The 17691-nt window shown below is 47.3% G+C and overlaps 1 protein-coding gene across 1 annotated transcript; it reads left to right on the forward strand.

Annotated features, from left to right (window-relative positions):
• Positions 1–556: 556 nt before the first annotated feature.
• LOC123490341 (raftlin) lies at positions 557–17411 on the forward strand (the record flags this gene model as incomplete). Its single annotated transcript, XM_045220377.1, has 2 exons — positions 557–708; positions 17228–17411. Coding segments are annotated over 2 exons (336 nt in total), but the record flags the coding sequence as incomplete, so codon positions are not given.
• Between the last annotated feature and the right edge of the window lie 280 nt (positions 17412–17691).

Below are 17691 nucleotides of genomic sequence, written 5' to 3' on the forward strand. Positions count from 1 at the left end.
CCATGTAATGGTTGACACATTCATATTCCTGTATTATTGGTGTGTGTACATGTGCATGGTTGTGTGTGCATGAGTTGGTGTTTGTGTGTGTGTGTGTGAGCTGTGAGCTGTGTGTGCGTTATCCCCCATCGTCTCTCACGGCAGACAGAGGCAGGGTTTAATGCTATAATGCAACACCTGTGACGGGTTTATATTTAGAAACAAGTTTATCTTTATGCTAATTACTCTCTCACTTCATCTCTACATCGCTCTCCGTTCGCTCTCTCTCCCGCTCTCTTTCTCTCCATCTCATTCTCTTGATCTCTTTCTTTCTTTCTTTCTTACCTGGCTATCACTCTTCCTTTCAATCTAACTCCTCTCTCTCTCTCTCTCTCTCTCTCTCTCTCTCTCTCTCTCTCTCTCTCTCTCTCTCTCTCTCTCTCTCTCTCTCTCTCTCTCTCTCTCTCTCTCTCTCTCTCTCTCTCTCTCTCTCTCTCTCTCTCTCTCTCTCTCTCTCTCTCTCTCTCTTTCCCCATTCTTCCTCCCCATCTCTCTCCCCCCACCCCTCTCCCTGCAGAGTGATGGGCTGCAGGCTTCCTAAGCTGCGGAGGACGGGGGAGGAGAAGAGTCCCGGGAAGATCTACTCCACCCTCCGACGGCCGCAGGTGGAGACCAAGGTGGGCGTGGCCTACACCTACCACTTTCTGGACTTCCTGCTGGGGAAGGAAGGTATGGAATATGGACAGGCACACACACACACACACACACACACACACTTCTAGCTCCATTAGTGAATTCCAATTTGACCCCTAGTCATCATAAATGATTAGACAGGAATCCATTTGATTAATCCAGATCTATATGTCACCTGACCAAAGGACCGGTATATTCCAATCCAAGTGCCAATGAGATTTATCAAACTCCAAGCGTTTACATTTGTTGAATACATGAAAATAGAGCTCTTTGGCCACGCATACCAGTGGTGGGTTTGGCATCGAAATGAGAATGCATGAGCAGAAAATAACCCCGTACCTACTGTAAAATATGGTGATGGATCTTTGATGTTATGGGGCTATTTTGCTTCTACTGGTCCTGGGGCCTTTGTTAAGGTCAACCGCATCATGAACTTTACCCAGTACCAGGACATTTTAGCCAAAAACATGGTTACCTTTGCCAGGAGGCTGAAACTTGGCCACAAGTGGATCTTCCTGCAAGACAATAACCCCAAGCATACATCAAAATCCATAAATAAATGGTTAATTTGTTACAAAATCAACATTTTACAATAGCTGTCTGTCTCCAAACTTGAAACCCTTTGAAAACCTGTGGTTTGAATTGAAGAGGGCAGTGTATGGGTAAATGGTCTAAGATCCCCCCAATGTGTTCTCTAATTCATTAAATGTCTCAGTGCCTTTGTCCTCACAAGGAGAGCTATTGAAAGGTATTAAAAACACGTGTGTCAATAATTTTGACTCCTACCTTTTTGAGAGAAAAATAAAGTAGTACTTGTTAAACAAAATATATTTTAAAACCTTTATTTCACCTTTATTTATACAGATAAGTCAATTAAGAACAAATTCTTATTTACAAGGATGACCTGTCTTTCTCTGAGCAATTGTACTAGTATAAAATAAAACAATATCCCCATTTGTTTAGCATACAATATACCTCCGTATTTGAATTATTTTATACTGTCATTTTTGCTCATCTTTATCATTCTGTAGCTCTTCAAGACCAAGGTTTGTAACCAGGGTGGATATTTAAACTGCAATTTCAAGATAATCTGTGTGTGAGTAGGCATCCCACAGTACCACAAATTCAGCTGTACAGTTCAGACTAATCCACAACCTCTGAAAGTGAGAGGGAGATGAGAGAGTACTGTAGTTGATGTTTTGCACAGTGTTTAGGGAATGAAGTGTGTGTGTCTTTGTGTGTGTGTTTTGCGCAGCAGTGTTTTGGGAGTGTTTGATAAGAAGTCCCATGAGGCTGCTGGGTTCTAAATATACTAATTCTGCTATTGTGACAGAACAGAAGGGATTGTGCAGATAGAGTGAAAAGAGAGAGTTGGGGAGAGAGGGAGTGTGTGATAGAGGGAGATATTTCTGGATGGTTAAACCTCACTTTGTCCAAGATGAACTTTCCCTCACACTGTATTTAGGAATGGATGCAGGAAGTTGAGTCAGTCAGTTGTTTAATTTGCTATATACTCAGAACACTCAGCAGCCAGCTCAGTACAGACAGTGGTTGCATCCCAAATGGCACCCTATTCCCTATACAACAGGAAGTAGGTTGCCTTTTATAGTGCACTATAAAAGGACTAGGGTGCCATTTGGAACTCAATCACTAGCAGAGGAAGTCATGACCAACAGGACAACAGCTCTGAATTCAGCCTCCTCCATTTCTGCTAAGCTTATTATGAGATGGATGGGAGCCTGCTTAGAGCAACACACATACAAAACCTCAACTCATACACTCAACCTCACTTTAGTGTGTACACACACACACACACACAATAGTTTTCAGGCTAGGGAGTATTGTAATCTTGTCTCTAGACAGACAGGCAGGTCATTTATATGGTAAATTCATTGAAGCCACCTGAGCTCCTTACGTCTGCATAGCAGTGCTCTGCTGAGGGGATAAAGGAAGATACTCTCAATATTGTTATTGTGTGTATACATATATTTGTGTGTGTGTGTCATGGAGAGAGACCAAGAGAGTGGGTGAAGGATTCCTGAAGGATTATCTGATTGTTTGTAGAGATTGAGACTTCATTTCCAGCAATGGGATTTGTGTGTGTGGACGTGTGTGTATGAGACAGAGAGATGGTGTGTGAGAAAGAGATAGTGTGTGTGTGCATGCGTCCAGTGAGGAATTGGCCTGTCTCTCAGTCTGACATTGAAGAGAACCCACAGTCAAATTCACGGTTTAATTGAATTGAGTTTCCATTAATAATATTATTTATCCCTCTGTGACTTCATGACTCCCACACAGTAATGAAAAATAAATAACCATGTCTGTCTACTCATGTCTATTCAGAGACTATCTATATCTAGTTACGTATTAATTCACTCAGATACATGGGCTTGGCTTTGGATTCAACATTTTCTCCTCCAAGGCATAGGGCAGGGATGGGCAACTGGCGGCCCCCCTTTTTACCCCCAAGCCATAAGACTGCTGAACATTTAATCAAATGGCCACCTGGACTATTTACATTGACCCCTCCCCCCATTTGTTTTTTACACTGCTGCTACCCGCTGTCTATTATCTATGTATAGTCACTTTACCCCTACCTACATGTACAAATTACCTTGACTAACCTGTACCCCTCACATTGACTCGGTACCGGTACACCCTGAATATAGCCTCGTTATTGTTATTTTATTGTGTTACTTTAGTTTATTTGATAAATCTTTTCTTAACTCTTTCTTGAACTGCATTGTTGGTTAAGGGCTTGTAAGTAAGCATTTCACGGTAAGGTGAATTGTTGTATTCGTCGCATGTGACAAATAAAGTTTGATTTGATTTTGAAGGCCTTCTGCAATATATATATACACTGCTAAAAAAAATAAAGGGAACACTAAAATAACACATCCTAGATCTGAATGAATGAAATAATCTTATTAAATAATTTTTTCTTTACATAGTTGAATGTGCTGACAACAAAATCACACAAAAATTATCAATGGAAATCTAATTGATCAACCCATGGAGGTCTGGATTTGGAGTCACCCTCAAAATTAAAGTGGAAAACCACACTACAGGCTGATCCAACTTTGATGTAATGTCCTTAAAACAAGTCAAAATAAGGCTCAGTAGTGTGTGTGGCCTCCACGTGCCTGTATGACCTCCCTACAACGCCTGGGCATGCTCCTGATGAGGTGGCGGATGGTCTCCTGAGGGATCTCCTCCCAGACCTGGACTAAAGCATCCGCCAACTCCTGGACAGTCTGTGGTGCAACGTGGCGTTGGTGGATGGAGCGAGACATGATGTCCCAGATGTGCTCAATTGGATTCAGGTCTGGGGAACGGGCGGTCCATACCATCAATGCCTTCCTCTTGCAGGAACTGCTGACACACTCCAGCCACATGAGGTCTAGCATTGTCTTGCATTAGGAGGAACCCAGGGCCAACCGCACCAGCATATGGTCTCACAAGGGGTCTGAGGATCTCATCTCGGTACCTAATGGCAGTCAGGCTACCTCTGGTGAGCACATGGAGGGCTGTGCGGCCCCCCAAAGAAATGCCACCCCACACCATGACTGACCCACCGCCAAACCGGTCATGCTGGAGGATGTTGCAGGCAGCAGAACGTTCTCCACGGCGTCTCCAGACTCTGTCACGTCTGTCACATGTGCTCAGTGTGAACCTGCTTTCATCTGTGAAGAGCAAGGGCGGCAGTGGCGAATTTGCCAATCTTGGTGTTCTCTGGCAAATGCCAAACGTCCTGCACGGTGTTGGGCTGTAAGCACAACCCCCACCTGTGGACGTCGGGCCCTCATACCACCCTCATGGAGTCTGTTTCTGACCGTTTGAGTAGACACTTGCACATTTGTGGCCTGCTGGAGGTCATTTTGCAGGGCTCTGGCAGTGCTCCTCCTGCTCCTCCTTGCACAAAGGCAGAGGTAGCAGTCCTGCTGCTGGGTTGGTGCCCTCCTACGGCCTCCTCCACGTCTCCTGATGTACTAGCCTGTCTCCTGGTAGCGCCTCCATGCTCTGGACACTACGCTGACAGACACAGCAAACCTTCTTGCCACAGCTCACATTGATGTGCCATCCTGGATGAGCTGCACTACCTGAGCCACTTGTGTGGGTTGTAGACTCCGTCTCATGCTACCACTAGAGTGAAAGCACCGCCAGCATTCAAAAGTGACCAAAACATCAGCCAGGAAGCATAGGAACTGAGAAGTGGTCTGTGGTCACCACCTGCAAAAACAGTCCTTTATTGGGGGTGTCTTGCTAATTGCCTATAATTTCCACCTGTTGTCTATTCCATTTGCACAACAGCATGTGAAATGTATTGTCAATCAGTGTTGCTTCCTAAGTGGACAGTTTGATTTCACAGAAGTGTGATTGACTTGGAGTTACATTGTGTTGTTTAAGTGTTCCCTTTATTTTTTTGAGCAGTGTGTGTATATATATATATATATATATATATATATATATATATATATATATATATATATATATATATACACTACTGTTCAAAAGTTTGGGGTCGCATGGTATAGCCTTCATTTCTCAGAACAAGAATAGACTGACGAGTTTCAGATGAAAGTTATTTGTTTCTGGCCATTTTGATCCTGCAATCGAACCCACAATTACTGATGCTCCAGATACCCAACTAGTCTCATGAAGGCCAGTTTTATTGCTTCTTTAATCAGCACAACAGTTTTCAGCTCTGCTAACATAATTGCAAAAGGGTTTTCTCATGATCAATTTGTAACGATCCCGGCTGTCTGAGTCGGGTCCTGTCTGGTGACTAGTGTTCCTGTTCGTATTCTCCAGTTTCCCGAGGGTTCGGGAACGCTCCGGGGAGCGCCCTTGTTTTCCGCACCTGCATCCCATCAGCAATCTGCACACCTGGTCCTGATCATCACCCTTCTTAGGCTCTGGCCGAACATCCAGTTCCTGCCGGATCGTTAGCCATGAACAGTAGGTGTATCAGAGTATCAGTCCTAGAGCGTCTAGCGTTAGTTTTGTTGTTTGGTACCTTGTTGGTTTATTGTTACTTACCTCCGTTTTTGTTCCATCTGCAGTCACTCGTCCGGAACCTTCACCCTACCTCTGCCTGATGGTCGGCGGCTGCCGAGCCATCACTGGACCAACAACTGCACCCTCAACAACTCATCCACGCCGCCCGCTCTGTCCCTGGATTATTCTGCACCTTTTTGAATCTGTAATAAACCCTCACCTTCGTTCAACTCTCCTTGTCCTGGTCTGCTTCTGGGTTCTGTCTGAGGGAACCGTGACAGAACGATCCGGCCAGTAATGAACCCAGCGGACCTGGACTCTGTTCGCCATGCCATTACCCAGCAGGAGAAGATGTTGGGCCATCATAGCACGGTACTACAGGAGATCGCGTTGTCAGTTCGGAACCTTTCTACCGGTCTGACGGAGGTCCAGAACCAACGCCAGTGTCCGGTGGAGGACCCACTACCGGTTTCACCCATCTCGCCTGCCGCTTCTGAAGTTGTGTCCCTCCGTGAGCCCAAGGTTCCGACGCCGGATAAATATGAGGGGGAGCTGGGAAGATGCCGCTCCTTCCTTATGCAGTGTGGATTAGTGTTCGATCTACAGCCCTACTCTTATGCCACAGACAAGGCTAGGATAGCCTTTGTGATTGAGTTGCTGCGTGGTCGAAGCGCTGGAGTGGGCTTCAGCCGTTTGGGAACGACAGGATCCCTGCATGGCTTCATACCAGGGGTTCACGGCCGAGATGAGGAAGCTCTTCGACCATTCCGTCCGAGGGAGGGACGCAGCTAGGCGCCTGTTTTCTCTTCACCAAGGAACTCGCAGCGTGGCCGACTTCGTGATCGAGTTCAAGACGTTGGCTGTGGAGAGTGGGTGGAACGAGGAGTCTTTGCAAGCGGCCTTTTACCAGGGTCTGTCGGAGCAGCTCAAGGATGAGTTGATCTCCTATCCGGAGCCTAGTGACCTGGACAGCTTGGTAGCCTTGTCTATTCGGGTGGATAATCGAGTCCGAGAGCGAAGGAGGGAGAAGCAATGGGGTCCGTCCAATCGATCAGCTTCTCAGTTCCCAGTCGGGTCGGGTGGTGGACCTGAACACGTCGATCATTCTCCACCACAAAGGATTAGTGGAGAGGACCTCTCTCCCGATTCTGAACCCATGCAAGTGGGGCGGCACGGGTTAACCAAGGAGGAGCGTCAACATAGACGTAAGACCAACTGCTGCCTCTACTGTGGTCGCTCGGGACATTACATCTCCACTTGTTCCCGGCGGTCGTCAAACTGCCCGGCTCGCTAAAGTTGGGAGGACTTTTAGCGAGCCAGTTTCAACCTCTCAGTACCTCTGTCAGACCCCGCTTCCGGCTACCCTTGTGAACAGGAATCAGAGCTTAGCGCTTAACGCTTTTATCGATTCAGGTGCCGATGGAAGCTTTCTTGATGCCGAGTTGGTGGAACAGCTGGGGCTTTCCAAGGAGCAATTGCCGGAAGCCATTGAAGCGACCACTCTGAACGGCAGTAGTCTGGCACGTATCACGATGAGGACTGAACCGGTTAAGATGCGGTTGTCGGGGAATCATTCTGAGATGATTTCATTTTTCATTCTGCCGTCTTCCCATGTTCCTCTGGTCCTTGGATACCCCTGGCTGAAGGAACACAATCCCACGTTCGATTGGGTGACGGGCAGGGTAACGAGTTGGAGCCTTGATTGTCATGCTAACTGTCTCAAGACTGCCTGCCCCCATTCGGTTCCCAGTCAGGTGATTGAGGCTAAACCCCCCAGATTTGTCCCTGGTTCCCGAGACATATCACGATTTGGGGGAAGTTTTCAGTAAGCAGAAGGCTCTGTCACTCCCTCCCCACCGACCATATGATTGTGCCATCAACCTGGTCCCTGGAGCTGTCTACCCCAAGGGAAGGTTATACAGTATCTCCCGACCTGAACGTGAGGCGTTGGAGACCTACATCAAGGAGTCCCTAGCTGCTGGTCTCGTTCGTCCCTCGTCATCACCCCTGGGGGCAGGATTCTTCTTTGTGGGTAAGAAGGATGGCTCTCTTCGACCGTGTATTGATTATCGGGGGGTTGAATGACATCACGGTCAAGAACAAGTATCCCCTGCCCTTGATGAGTTCTGCCTTCGACTCCTTACAGGGTGCTACGGTGTTCACCAAGCTAGACCTACGCAATGCGTATCACCTGGTCCGGATCAGAGAGAGGGGACGAGTGGTTGACGGGTTTCAATACACCGATGGGTCACTCGAGTATCAGGTGATGCCGTTTGGACTGACCAATGCTCCAGCGGTATTCCAGAGTATGGTGAAACGACGTCCTGAGAGATATGATCGGTCTCTTCGTGTTTGTTTACCTGGATGACATTCTGATCTTCTCGAAGGAACCTTCCGACCACGTCCAGCATGTCCGGCAGGTTCTGCAGCGATTGTTGGAGAATCGCCTGTTCGTGAAGGCCGAGAAGTGCGAGTTTCACGCCCACACGACATCCTTTCTCGGGTACATCATCTCCAGGGGAGAGATTAGGATGGACCAGGAGAAGGTTAGAGCGGTTCTGGAATGGGCCCAGCCCGGTACGAGATTGCAGCTCCAGAGATTTTTGGGGTTTGCGAATTTCTACCGCAGATTCATCCGGGGATTACAGCCGTGTGGCCGCTCCATTAACTGCCTTGACTTCCAGTATCAGGACCTTCAAGTGGAATCCGGAGGCGGATCGTGCGTTTCTGGATTTGAAGAGGCGATTCACCAACGCACCGATTCTCTCTCAACCAGACACGGGCCGTCAGTTCAGTCGTTGAAGTGGGACGCGTCTGATGTGGGAGTTGGCGCCATCCTGTCGCAACGATGCTCCACGGACAGTAAACTCCATCCCTGCGCCTACTACTCTCGTCGCCTTTCGCCTGCGGAGAGGAATTACGATGTGGGTAACCGGGAGCTTCTCGCGGTGAAACTTGCCTTGGAGGAGTGGCGCCACTGGTTGAGGGCGGAGCAACCGTTTATTGTCTGGACTGACCACAAGAATCTTGCTTACGTGCAATCGGCTAAACGTCTCAACTCCCGTCAGGCCAGGTGGGCGTTGTTTTTCGGACGATTCAAGTTTTTTCCTGACGTTCCGACCTGGATCTAAGAACGGCAAGGCGGACGCCTTGTCCCGGATGTTCTCCAAGACGGAGGAGAGTGGGTCCAAGACCGAGACAATTCTCCCCGGAACTGCGTCGTGGGAGCAGTTATGTGGAAGATTGAGGAGGAGGTGCTGGCGGCCCTTCGGACTCAGCCCGGTCCCGGTAACGGTCCACCCGGGTCGGTTGTTTGTGCCTGAGTCGGTTCGTCCTGCTGTCCTCAAATGGTCCCACGCCAGCAAGATGGCTTGTCACCCTGGCGTGGCTCGGACAATGGCGTTTCTTCGCAGAGCGTTTTTGGTGGCCTGCCATGGCCGAGGATACTCGGGGGTTTGTTGCTGCCTGTCCAGTGTGTGCGCAGAATAAGAGTACCAATCGGCCCAGCTCTGGACTACTTCACCCCCTTCCTATTCCCCGGCGACCATGGTCGCATCTGGCCCTGGACTTCGTCACTGGGTTGCCCGCTTCTGAGGGGAACACGGTCGTTCTGACTATCGTGGATAGATTCAGCAAGTTCGCCCACTTTGTGCCAATTGCCAAGCTTCCCTCTGCCTCGGAGACGTCCGAGATCCTGGTTAGGAGGTTTTCAGGGTCCACGGTTTGCCCAGTGATATCGTTTCCGACCGTGGCCCTCAGTTTACCTCTGCTGTCTGGAAGTCCTTCTGTTTGGCCATTGGAGCTACAGTCAGTCTCACATCTGGTTTTCACCCCCAATCCAATGGTCAGGCGGAGAGAGAGCCAACCAGAAGATGGAATCCACGCTACGCTGTCTGGTCTCTTCCAACCCCACCTCCTGGGTCTCTCAGTTGCCTTGGGTTGAGTATGCCCACAATACTCTTCCTACATCTGCCACTGGGATGTCTCCCCTTCCAGTGCCTGTATGGCTACCAACCTCCCCTGTTTCCTTCTCAGGAGAAGGAGCTCTCAGTGCCTTCTGTTCAGGCCCATATTCGTCGTTGCCACCGGACCTGGCATCGGGCCAGAAAGGCACTCCTTAGAGTTTCGGACCGGTATCAGCTCCAGGCGAATCGTCGCCGGATCCCCGCTCCCACCTATACCATCGGAGATAGGGTTTGGTTGGCACACGGGATCTTCCGTTACGGACTGAGTCTAGGAAGTTGTTACCGAAGTTCATTGGTCCATTTGTGGTGGAGAAGGTGATCAATCCAGTGGCAGTTCGACTCAAACTACCGAGGACGCTCAGAGTCCATCCCACCTTTCATGTCTCCTGCCTCAAGCCTGTCTTCCTCAGTCCTCTGTTGCCTCCTCCGCCTCCTCCTCCTCCTCCTCGGATGATCGGAGGTGGTCCTGCCTACACGGTGCGGCGCATCATGGATTCCAGACAGGCGGGGCGGGGTTTCCAGTATCTCGTGGACTGGGAGGGGTATGGCCCTGAGGAGAGGAGTTGGATTCCGCGGCGACAGGTCCTAGATGCGGACCTCATCAGTGACTTCTACCGCCTCCATCCTGGCGCTCCGGGGAGTCCGCCCGGTGGCGTTCGTCGGAGGGGGGGTACTGTAACGATCCCGGCTGTCTGAGTCGGGTCCTGTCTGGTGACTAGTGTTCCTGTTCGTATTCTCCAGTTTCCGAGGGTTCGGGAACGCTCCGGGAGCGCCCTTGTTTTCCGCACCTGCATCCCATCAGCAATCTGCACACCTGGTCCTGATCATCACCCTTCTTAGGCTCTGGCCGAACATCCAGTTCCTGCCGGATCGTTAGCCATGAACAGTAGGTGTATCAGAGTATCAGTCCTAGAGCGTCTAGCGTTAGTTTTGTTGTTTGGTACCTTGTTGGTTTATTGTTACTTACCTCCGTTTTTGTTCCATCTGCAGTCACTCGTCCGGAACCTTCACCCCTACCTCTGCCTGATGGTCGGCGGCTGCCGAGCCATCACTGGACCAACAACTGCACCCTCAACAACTCATCCACGCCGCCCGCTCTGTCCCTGGATTATTCTGCACCTTTTTGAATCTGTAATAAACCCTCACCTTCGTTCAACTCTCCTTGTCCTGGTCTGCTTCTGGGTTCTGTCTGAGGGAACCGTGACACAATTAGCCTTTTAAAAATGATAAACTTGGATTAGCAAACACAACGTGCCATTGGAACAGAACTGATGGTTGCTGAAAATGGTCCTCTGTACGCCTATGTAGATATTCCATTAATAATCAGCCGTTTCCAGCTACAATAGCCATTTACAACATTAACAATATCTACACTGTATTTCTGATCAATTTGATGTTATTTTAATGGACAAATAAATTGCTTTTCTTTCGAAAACAAGGACATTTCTAAGTGACCCCAAACTTTTGAACACTCTTAAAGGGAGTGCTCCTAATCTCAGCTTGTTACCTGTATAAAAGACACCTGTCCACAGAAGCAATCAATCAATCAGATTCCAAACTCTCCACCATGGCCAAGACCAAAGAGCTCTCCAAGGATGTCAGGGACAAGATTGTAGACCTACACAAGGCTGTAATGGGCTACAAGACCATCGCCAAGCAGCTTGGTGAGAAGGTGACAACAGTTGGTACGATTATTTGCAAATGGAAGAAACACAAAAGAACTGTCAATCTCCCTCGGCCTGGCGCTCCATGCAAGATCTCACCTCGTGGAGTTGCAATGATCATGAGAACGGTGAGGAATCAGCCCAGAACTACACGGGAGGATCTTGTCAATGATCTCAAGGCAGCTGGGACCATAGTCACCAAGAAAACAATTGGTAACACATTATGCCGTGAAGGACTGAAATGCTGCAGCGCCCGCAAGGTCCCCCTGCTCAAGAAAGCACATATACAGGCCCGTCTGAAGTTTGCCAATGAACATCTGAATGATTCAGAGGAGAACTGGGTGAAAGTGTTGTGGTCAGATGAGACCAAAATCGAGCTCTTTAGCATCAACTCAACTCGCCGTGTTTGGAGGAGGAGGAATGCTGCCTATGACCCCAAGAACACCATCCCCACCGTCAAACAGGGAGGTGGAAACATGATGCTTTGTGGGTGTTTTTCTGCTAAGGGGACAGGACAACTTCACTGCATCAAAGGGACGATGGACGGGCCATGTACCGTCATATCTTGGGTGAGAACCTCCTTCCCTCAGCCAGGGCATTGAAAATGGGTCGTGGATGGGTATTCCAGCATGACAATGACCCAAAACACACGGCCAAGGCAACAAAGGAGTGGCTCAAGAAGAAGCACATCAAGATCCTGGAGTGGCCTAGCCAGTCTCCAGACCTTAATCCCATAGAAAATCTATGGAGGGAGCTGAAGGTTCGAGTTGCCAAACGTCAGCCTCGAAACCTTAATGACTTGGCGAAGATCTGCAAAGAGGAGTGGGACAAAATCCCTCCTGAGATGTGTGCAAACCTGGTGGCCAACTACAAGAAACGTCTGACCTCTGTGATTGCCAACAAGGGTTTTGCCACCAAGTACTAAATCATGTTTTGCAGAGGGGTCAAATACTTATTTCCCTCATTAAAATGCAAATCAATTTATAACATTTTTGACATGCGTTTTTCTGGATGTTTTTGTTGTTATTCTGTCTCTCACTGTTCAAATAAACCTACCATTAAAATTATAGACTGATCATTTCTTTGTCAGTGGGCAAACATACAAAATCATCAGGGGATCAAATACTTTTTTCCCTCACTGTATGTATATGAGTATATATTTATATATATGTATATATACAATGAACAAAAATATAAACGCAACATGTAAAGTGTTGGTCCCATGTTTCATGAGCTGAAATAGAAGATCACAGACATTTTCCATACAAACAAAAGCATATTTCTCTCAAATTTTCCCTGTTAGTGAGCATTTCTCCTTTGCCAAGATAATCCATCCACCTGACAGGTGTGGCATATCAATAAGCTGATTAAACAGCATGATCATTACACAGGTGCACCTTGTGCTGGGGAAAATAAAAGGCCACTCTAGAATGTACAGTTTTGTTACACAACACAGATGTCTCAAGTTTTGAGGGAGTGTGCAATTAGCATGCTGACTACAGGAATGTCCACCAGAGCTGTTGCCAGAGAATGTAATGTTCATTTCTCTACCTTAAGCCGCCTCCAACGTCGTTTTAGAGAATTTGGAAGTACCTCCAACAGGCATCACAACTGCAGACCACGTGTATGACATTGTGTGTGTGAGCGGTTTGCTGATATCAATATTGTAAACAGAGTGCCCAATAGTGGCGGTGGGGTTATGGTATGGGCAGGCACAAGCTTTGGACAACGAACACAATTGCATTTTATCAATGGCAATTTGAATGCACAGAGATACCGTGACGAGATCCTGAGGCCCATTGTCGCGCCATTCATCTGCCGCCATCACCCCATGTTTCAGCATGATAATGCATGGCCCCATGTCGCAAGGATCTTTACACAATTCCTGGAAGCTGAAAATGTCCCAGTTCTTCCACGGCCTGCATACTCACCAGACATGTCACCCATTGAGCATGTTTGGGATGCTCTGGATCGACGTGTACGACAGCATGTTCCAGTTCCCGCTAATATCCAGCATTTTTTGCACAGCCATTGAAGAGGAGTGGGACAACATTCCACAGGCCACAATCAACAGCCTGATCAACTCTATGCGAAGGAGATTTTGCGCTGCATGAAGTAAATGGTGGTCACACCAGATACTGACTGGTTTTCTGATCCACGCCCCTACTTTTCATTTTTTAAAGTATCTGTGACCAACAGATGCATGTCTGTATTCCCTGTCGTGTGAAATCCATAGATTAGGGCCTAATTAATTCATTTCAATTGACTGATTTGCTCATATGAACTATAACTCAGTAAAATCTTTGAAGTTGTTGCATATTGAGTTTATATGAGTGAATAAAGGGAGGGAGAAGTCATTAATGAAGGAAAAAAAGAGAGGGAGCGAGAAGGTGGGAAAAGGAGAGAGAGGAGGAGAGTGAGGGTGGGAAAGCAGAGAGAGGAGGAGAGTGAGGGTGGAAAGGAGAGAGTGGAGGAGAGTGAGGGTGGGAATAGGAGAGAGAGGAGGAGAGTGAGGGTGGGAAAAGGAGAGAGAGTAGGAGAGTGAGGGAGGAAAATGAGAGAGAGGAGGAGAGTGAGGGTGGGAAAAGGAGAGAGAGTAGGAGAGTGAGGGTGGAAAGGAGAGAGAGGAGGAGAGTGAGGGTGGGAAAAGGAGAGAGAGGAGGAGAGTGAGGGTAGGAAAAGGAGAGAGCGGAGGAGAGTGAGGGTAGAAAATGAGTCAGGTGTGATCACACAGTGACTACAGCTTCTTTCCTCAACTGACACATTGGGGCTCTGAAGTCAGCTGATGAGTTTTAGAGACCCTGTGGAGAAAGAAACACAGTTCTTATTCTGACTGGTGACGACCATGAAGGCTATAAAGCAGGTCAATCAGAATAGGTGCTTCAGGCGGTGTGTATCTTTTGTGTGCGCCCATACGTGCGAGAGACCAAGATACATATAGCTGCCAAAGGTTGATGTATTCAGCTATTCAGATTGTATGTTGAATGTGGCTTTCAAAACAGATGATATACTGAGCTATCAAAACACAATATTGACCTATCAAAACACATATATTGAGCTATCAAAACATGATATATTGAGCTATCAAAACACATTATATATTGAGCTATCAATACATGATATATTGAGCTATCAAATCACATGATATATTGAGCTATCAAAACACATTATATATTGAGCTATCAAAACACATTATATATTGAGCTATCAAAACATGATATATTGAGCTATCAAAACATGATATATTGAGCTATCAAAATACATTATATATTGAGCTATCAAATCACATGATATATTGAGCTATCAGAATGAGTGATGTCGGAGATCGTATGTGTTGCGTGAATCTATCAACGTGTGTGTAAGGTGTTAATATTCAGCTCTGTAGAGAACGCATGAAGAGGTTTACTGGTAGAATTTTAAACGCGACTGGTGTATTCAGACTGAGTAATATTCTACTCTCTAGACTACAGAAATGTCTTAGGGTGTTTTCAGTCAGTTCATCCGAACTCAGTGCACTAAGTCAAACATTTCCTGTACTAGGAATGCACCAAAACTCCGACCCCCTCAGATTGTCTGCCTCCCAAATGGCATCCTATTTCCAACATACAGGGCATAATGGGCACTGGTCAAAAGTAGTGCACTATGTAGGGAATAGGGTGTCATTTGGGATGCATCCTGTGTGTTACGACCCTGACCAACAGCAGTCTAACCCGCAGGCTCCTTCCTCATACCTCAGCGGTGTGTGTCTCTGTGTGTGTCTCATACCTCAGCGGTGGGAAACTCTGGGCTTTAGGAAGTGTATTATTTTATAGTCAGTGGTTGGCACGTATATCCCTGCTCAACTCTGCTAGTCATTAAAAGAGATTGAGGAAACGTCAAGGAGGTATAAAATGTCCTGGGGAGGGAGTAATCATCCCACCACCCACTTACTCTTGACACACACACACACACACAGACCCTCACCAGCCAGGATTACAGGAGCATTGGGAGCTAAAGGTTCTGAATCGAGAACCTTGAGATTGATTCTAGAACTCATAATTCTAATTCCAGAATTCAATATTCCCATTCTGGAGTGTAGCGGTTCTCAATGGTGAAGTGCTGATTAACAGCTGAACCGTCATTTTCTCCTTCCTCCGTCCCTCCATCTGTCCCACCGGTCAACACCTCTGGAGTCAAGAGGAGTAGGTATCCAACATTCCCACTGGCAGAACCTGGTATTGTAAACTTCCAGAGAGTGTTCTCATGGCAGAGCAGAATGATAGCCCTCTTAAAGCGACTGTGGTAAACGTATAAATGAAATGACTCCTCCCTACCTCCTCCCTATTTCCCTGCAGGGGGGAATTACCCTAGTATGTTGTGTATGTCTTGCTGGTTAGTGTAATAGGAGTGTTAAGATAATGATGCCTAAATTACTGTTTAGTGGCACAATCATATTGTATCCATCTCCAGCTGTTATTATGACCGGAGGGAGAGAGGGAGGGGAGGGGGATTGAATCCCTATAGATTCAGGTTTTAGTATCTGAGATATTAATATTAGAAAAAAAGCTTGTTTCCATGTGATGAGTATGTATGGCATAGTGTGTGTAGACACACCTCAATACACACATGCACACACCTCAATACACACACACACACACCTCAATACACACACACACCAATACACACACATACACATCAATACACACACACACACACACCTCAATACACACACACACACATCAATACACACACACCTGGATACACACACCTCAATACACACACCTCAATACACACACCTCAATACACACACCTCAACACACACATACCCCAATATACACACCCCAATATACACACATCAATACACATATATCAATACACACATACCTCAATACACATACATACACCTCAATACACACACCTCCATACACACACTGACATATGTCAAATACACACACCCACACCTCAATACACACAGACACACACCGCAATACACACATACACACACCTCAATACACACACACATCAATACACACCTCAATACACACACCTCAATACACACACACCACACCTCAATACACACACACACACACCTCAATACACACACCTCAATACGCACACATATTGTGTATATACACACACCGCGATACACAGCCATCTATACACAACTTCAAACATACACACGCACAAACTCCATACACACACAGACATACTGTAGTCATGCTATACTGAACAACAAATATAAACGCAACATATGAAGTGTTGGTCCCATTTTTTCATGAGCTGAAATAAAATATCTCAGAAACGCACAAATAGCTTATTTCTCTCAAATGTTGTTTACATCCCTGTTAGTGAGCATTTATCTTTTGCCAAAATAATCCATCCACCTGACAGGTGTGGTTTATCAAGAAGCTGATTAAACAGCATGATCATTACACAGGTGCACCTTGTGCTGGGGACAATAAAAGGCAACTCTAAAATGTACAGTTTTGTCACACAACACAATGCCACAGATGTCTCAAGTTTTGAGGGTGTGTGCAATTGGCATGCTGGCTGCAGGAATGTCCACCAGAACTGTTGCCAGAGAATTGAATGTTCATTTCTCTATCGTAAGCTGCCTCCAACGTCGTTTAGAGAATTTGTCCAACCGGCCTCACAACCGCAGACCACGTGTAACCACACCAGCCCAGGACCTCCACATCCGGCTTCTTTACTTGCGGGATCGTCTGAGACCAGCCACCCGAACAGCTGATGAAACTGAGGAGCATTTCTGTCTGTAATAAAGCCCTTTTGTGGTGAAAAAATCATTCTGATTGGCTGGGCCTGGCTCCCCAGTGGGTGGGCTTTGCTCTCCCCCACACACACTCCCACACCCACACACAACCACCTTCCCTTCCCCTTCCACACACACACTTACTCACTCTCTCACACACGTTCTCTTTCTCTCTCCAGAGGTGTCTGTGTCGTCAGTGCTGTGTCTGTCGTCGGTGAGAGAGTTACCTGTCCAGGTGAGGGAGCTGTACGGTCAGGGCTTTGTCCTGGTGGCTGTCCATCCCTTCGTCCACCCCTGTGGCCCCAGGCCCGCACGCATCCAACGTCAGCTACACAGAGCCGTCCTCATCAGAGAGACACACAGGTACAGAAACACACACACACGGGTACGGAAACTTACACACACTCACTCACTCACTCACTCACTCACTCACTCACTCACTCAGTCTCAATCGCTGGCTCACACACACACAGACACACACACACACACACACACACACACACACACACACACACACACACACACACACACACACACACACACACTTTCTCTCATTTCCTGCATCCAATGCCTGCTACACAGAACACAGAGACACATAGTTAGGGAATACCTCTGGCTTTCTATTCTCACCTGCAGGGGCCTC

This window comes from Coregonus clupeaformis, unplaced genomic scaffold (assembly GCF_020615455.1).
Source record: "Coregonus clupeaformis isolate EN_2021a unplaced genomic scaffold, ASM2061545v1 scaf3689, whole genome shotgun sequence".
Classification (NCBI taxonomy): Eukaryota; Metazoa; Chordata; class Actinopteri; order Salmoniformes; family Salmonidae; genus Coregonus; species Coregonus clupeaformis.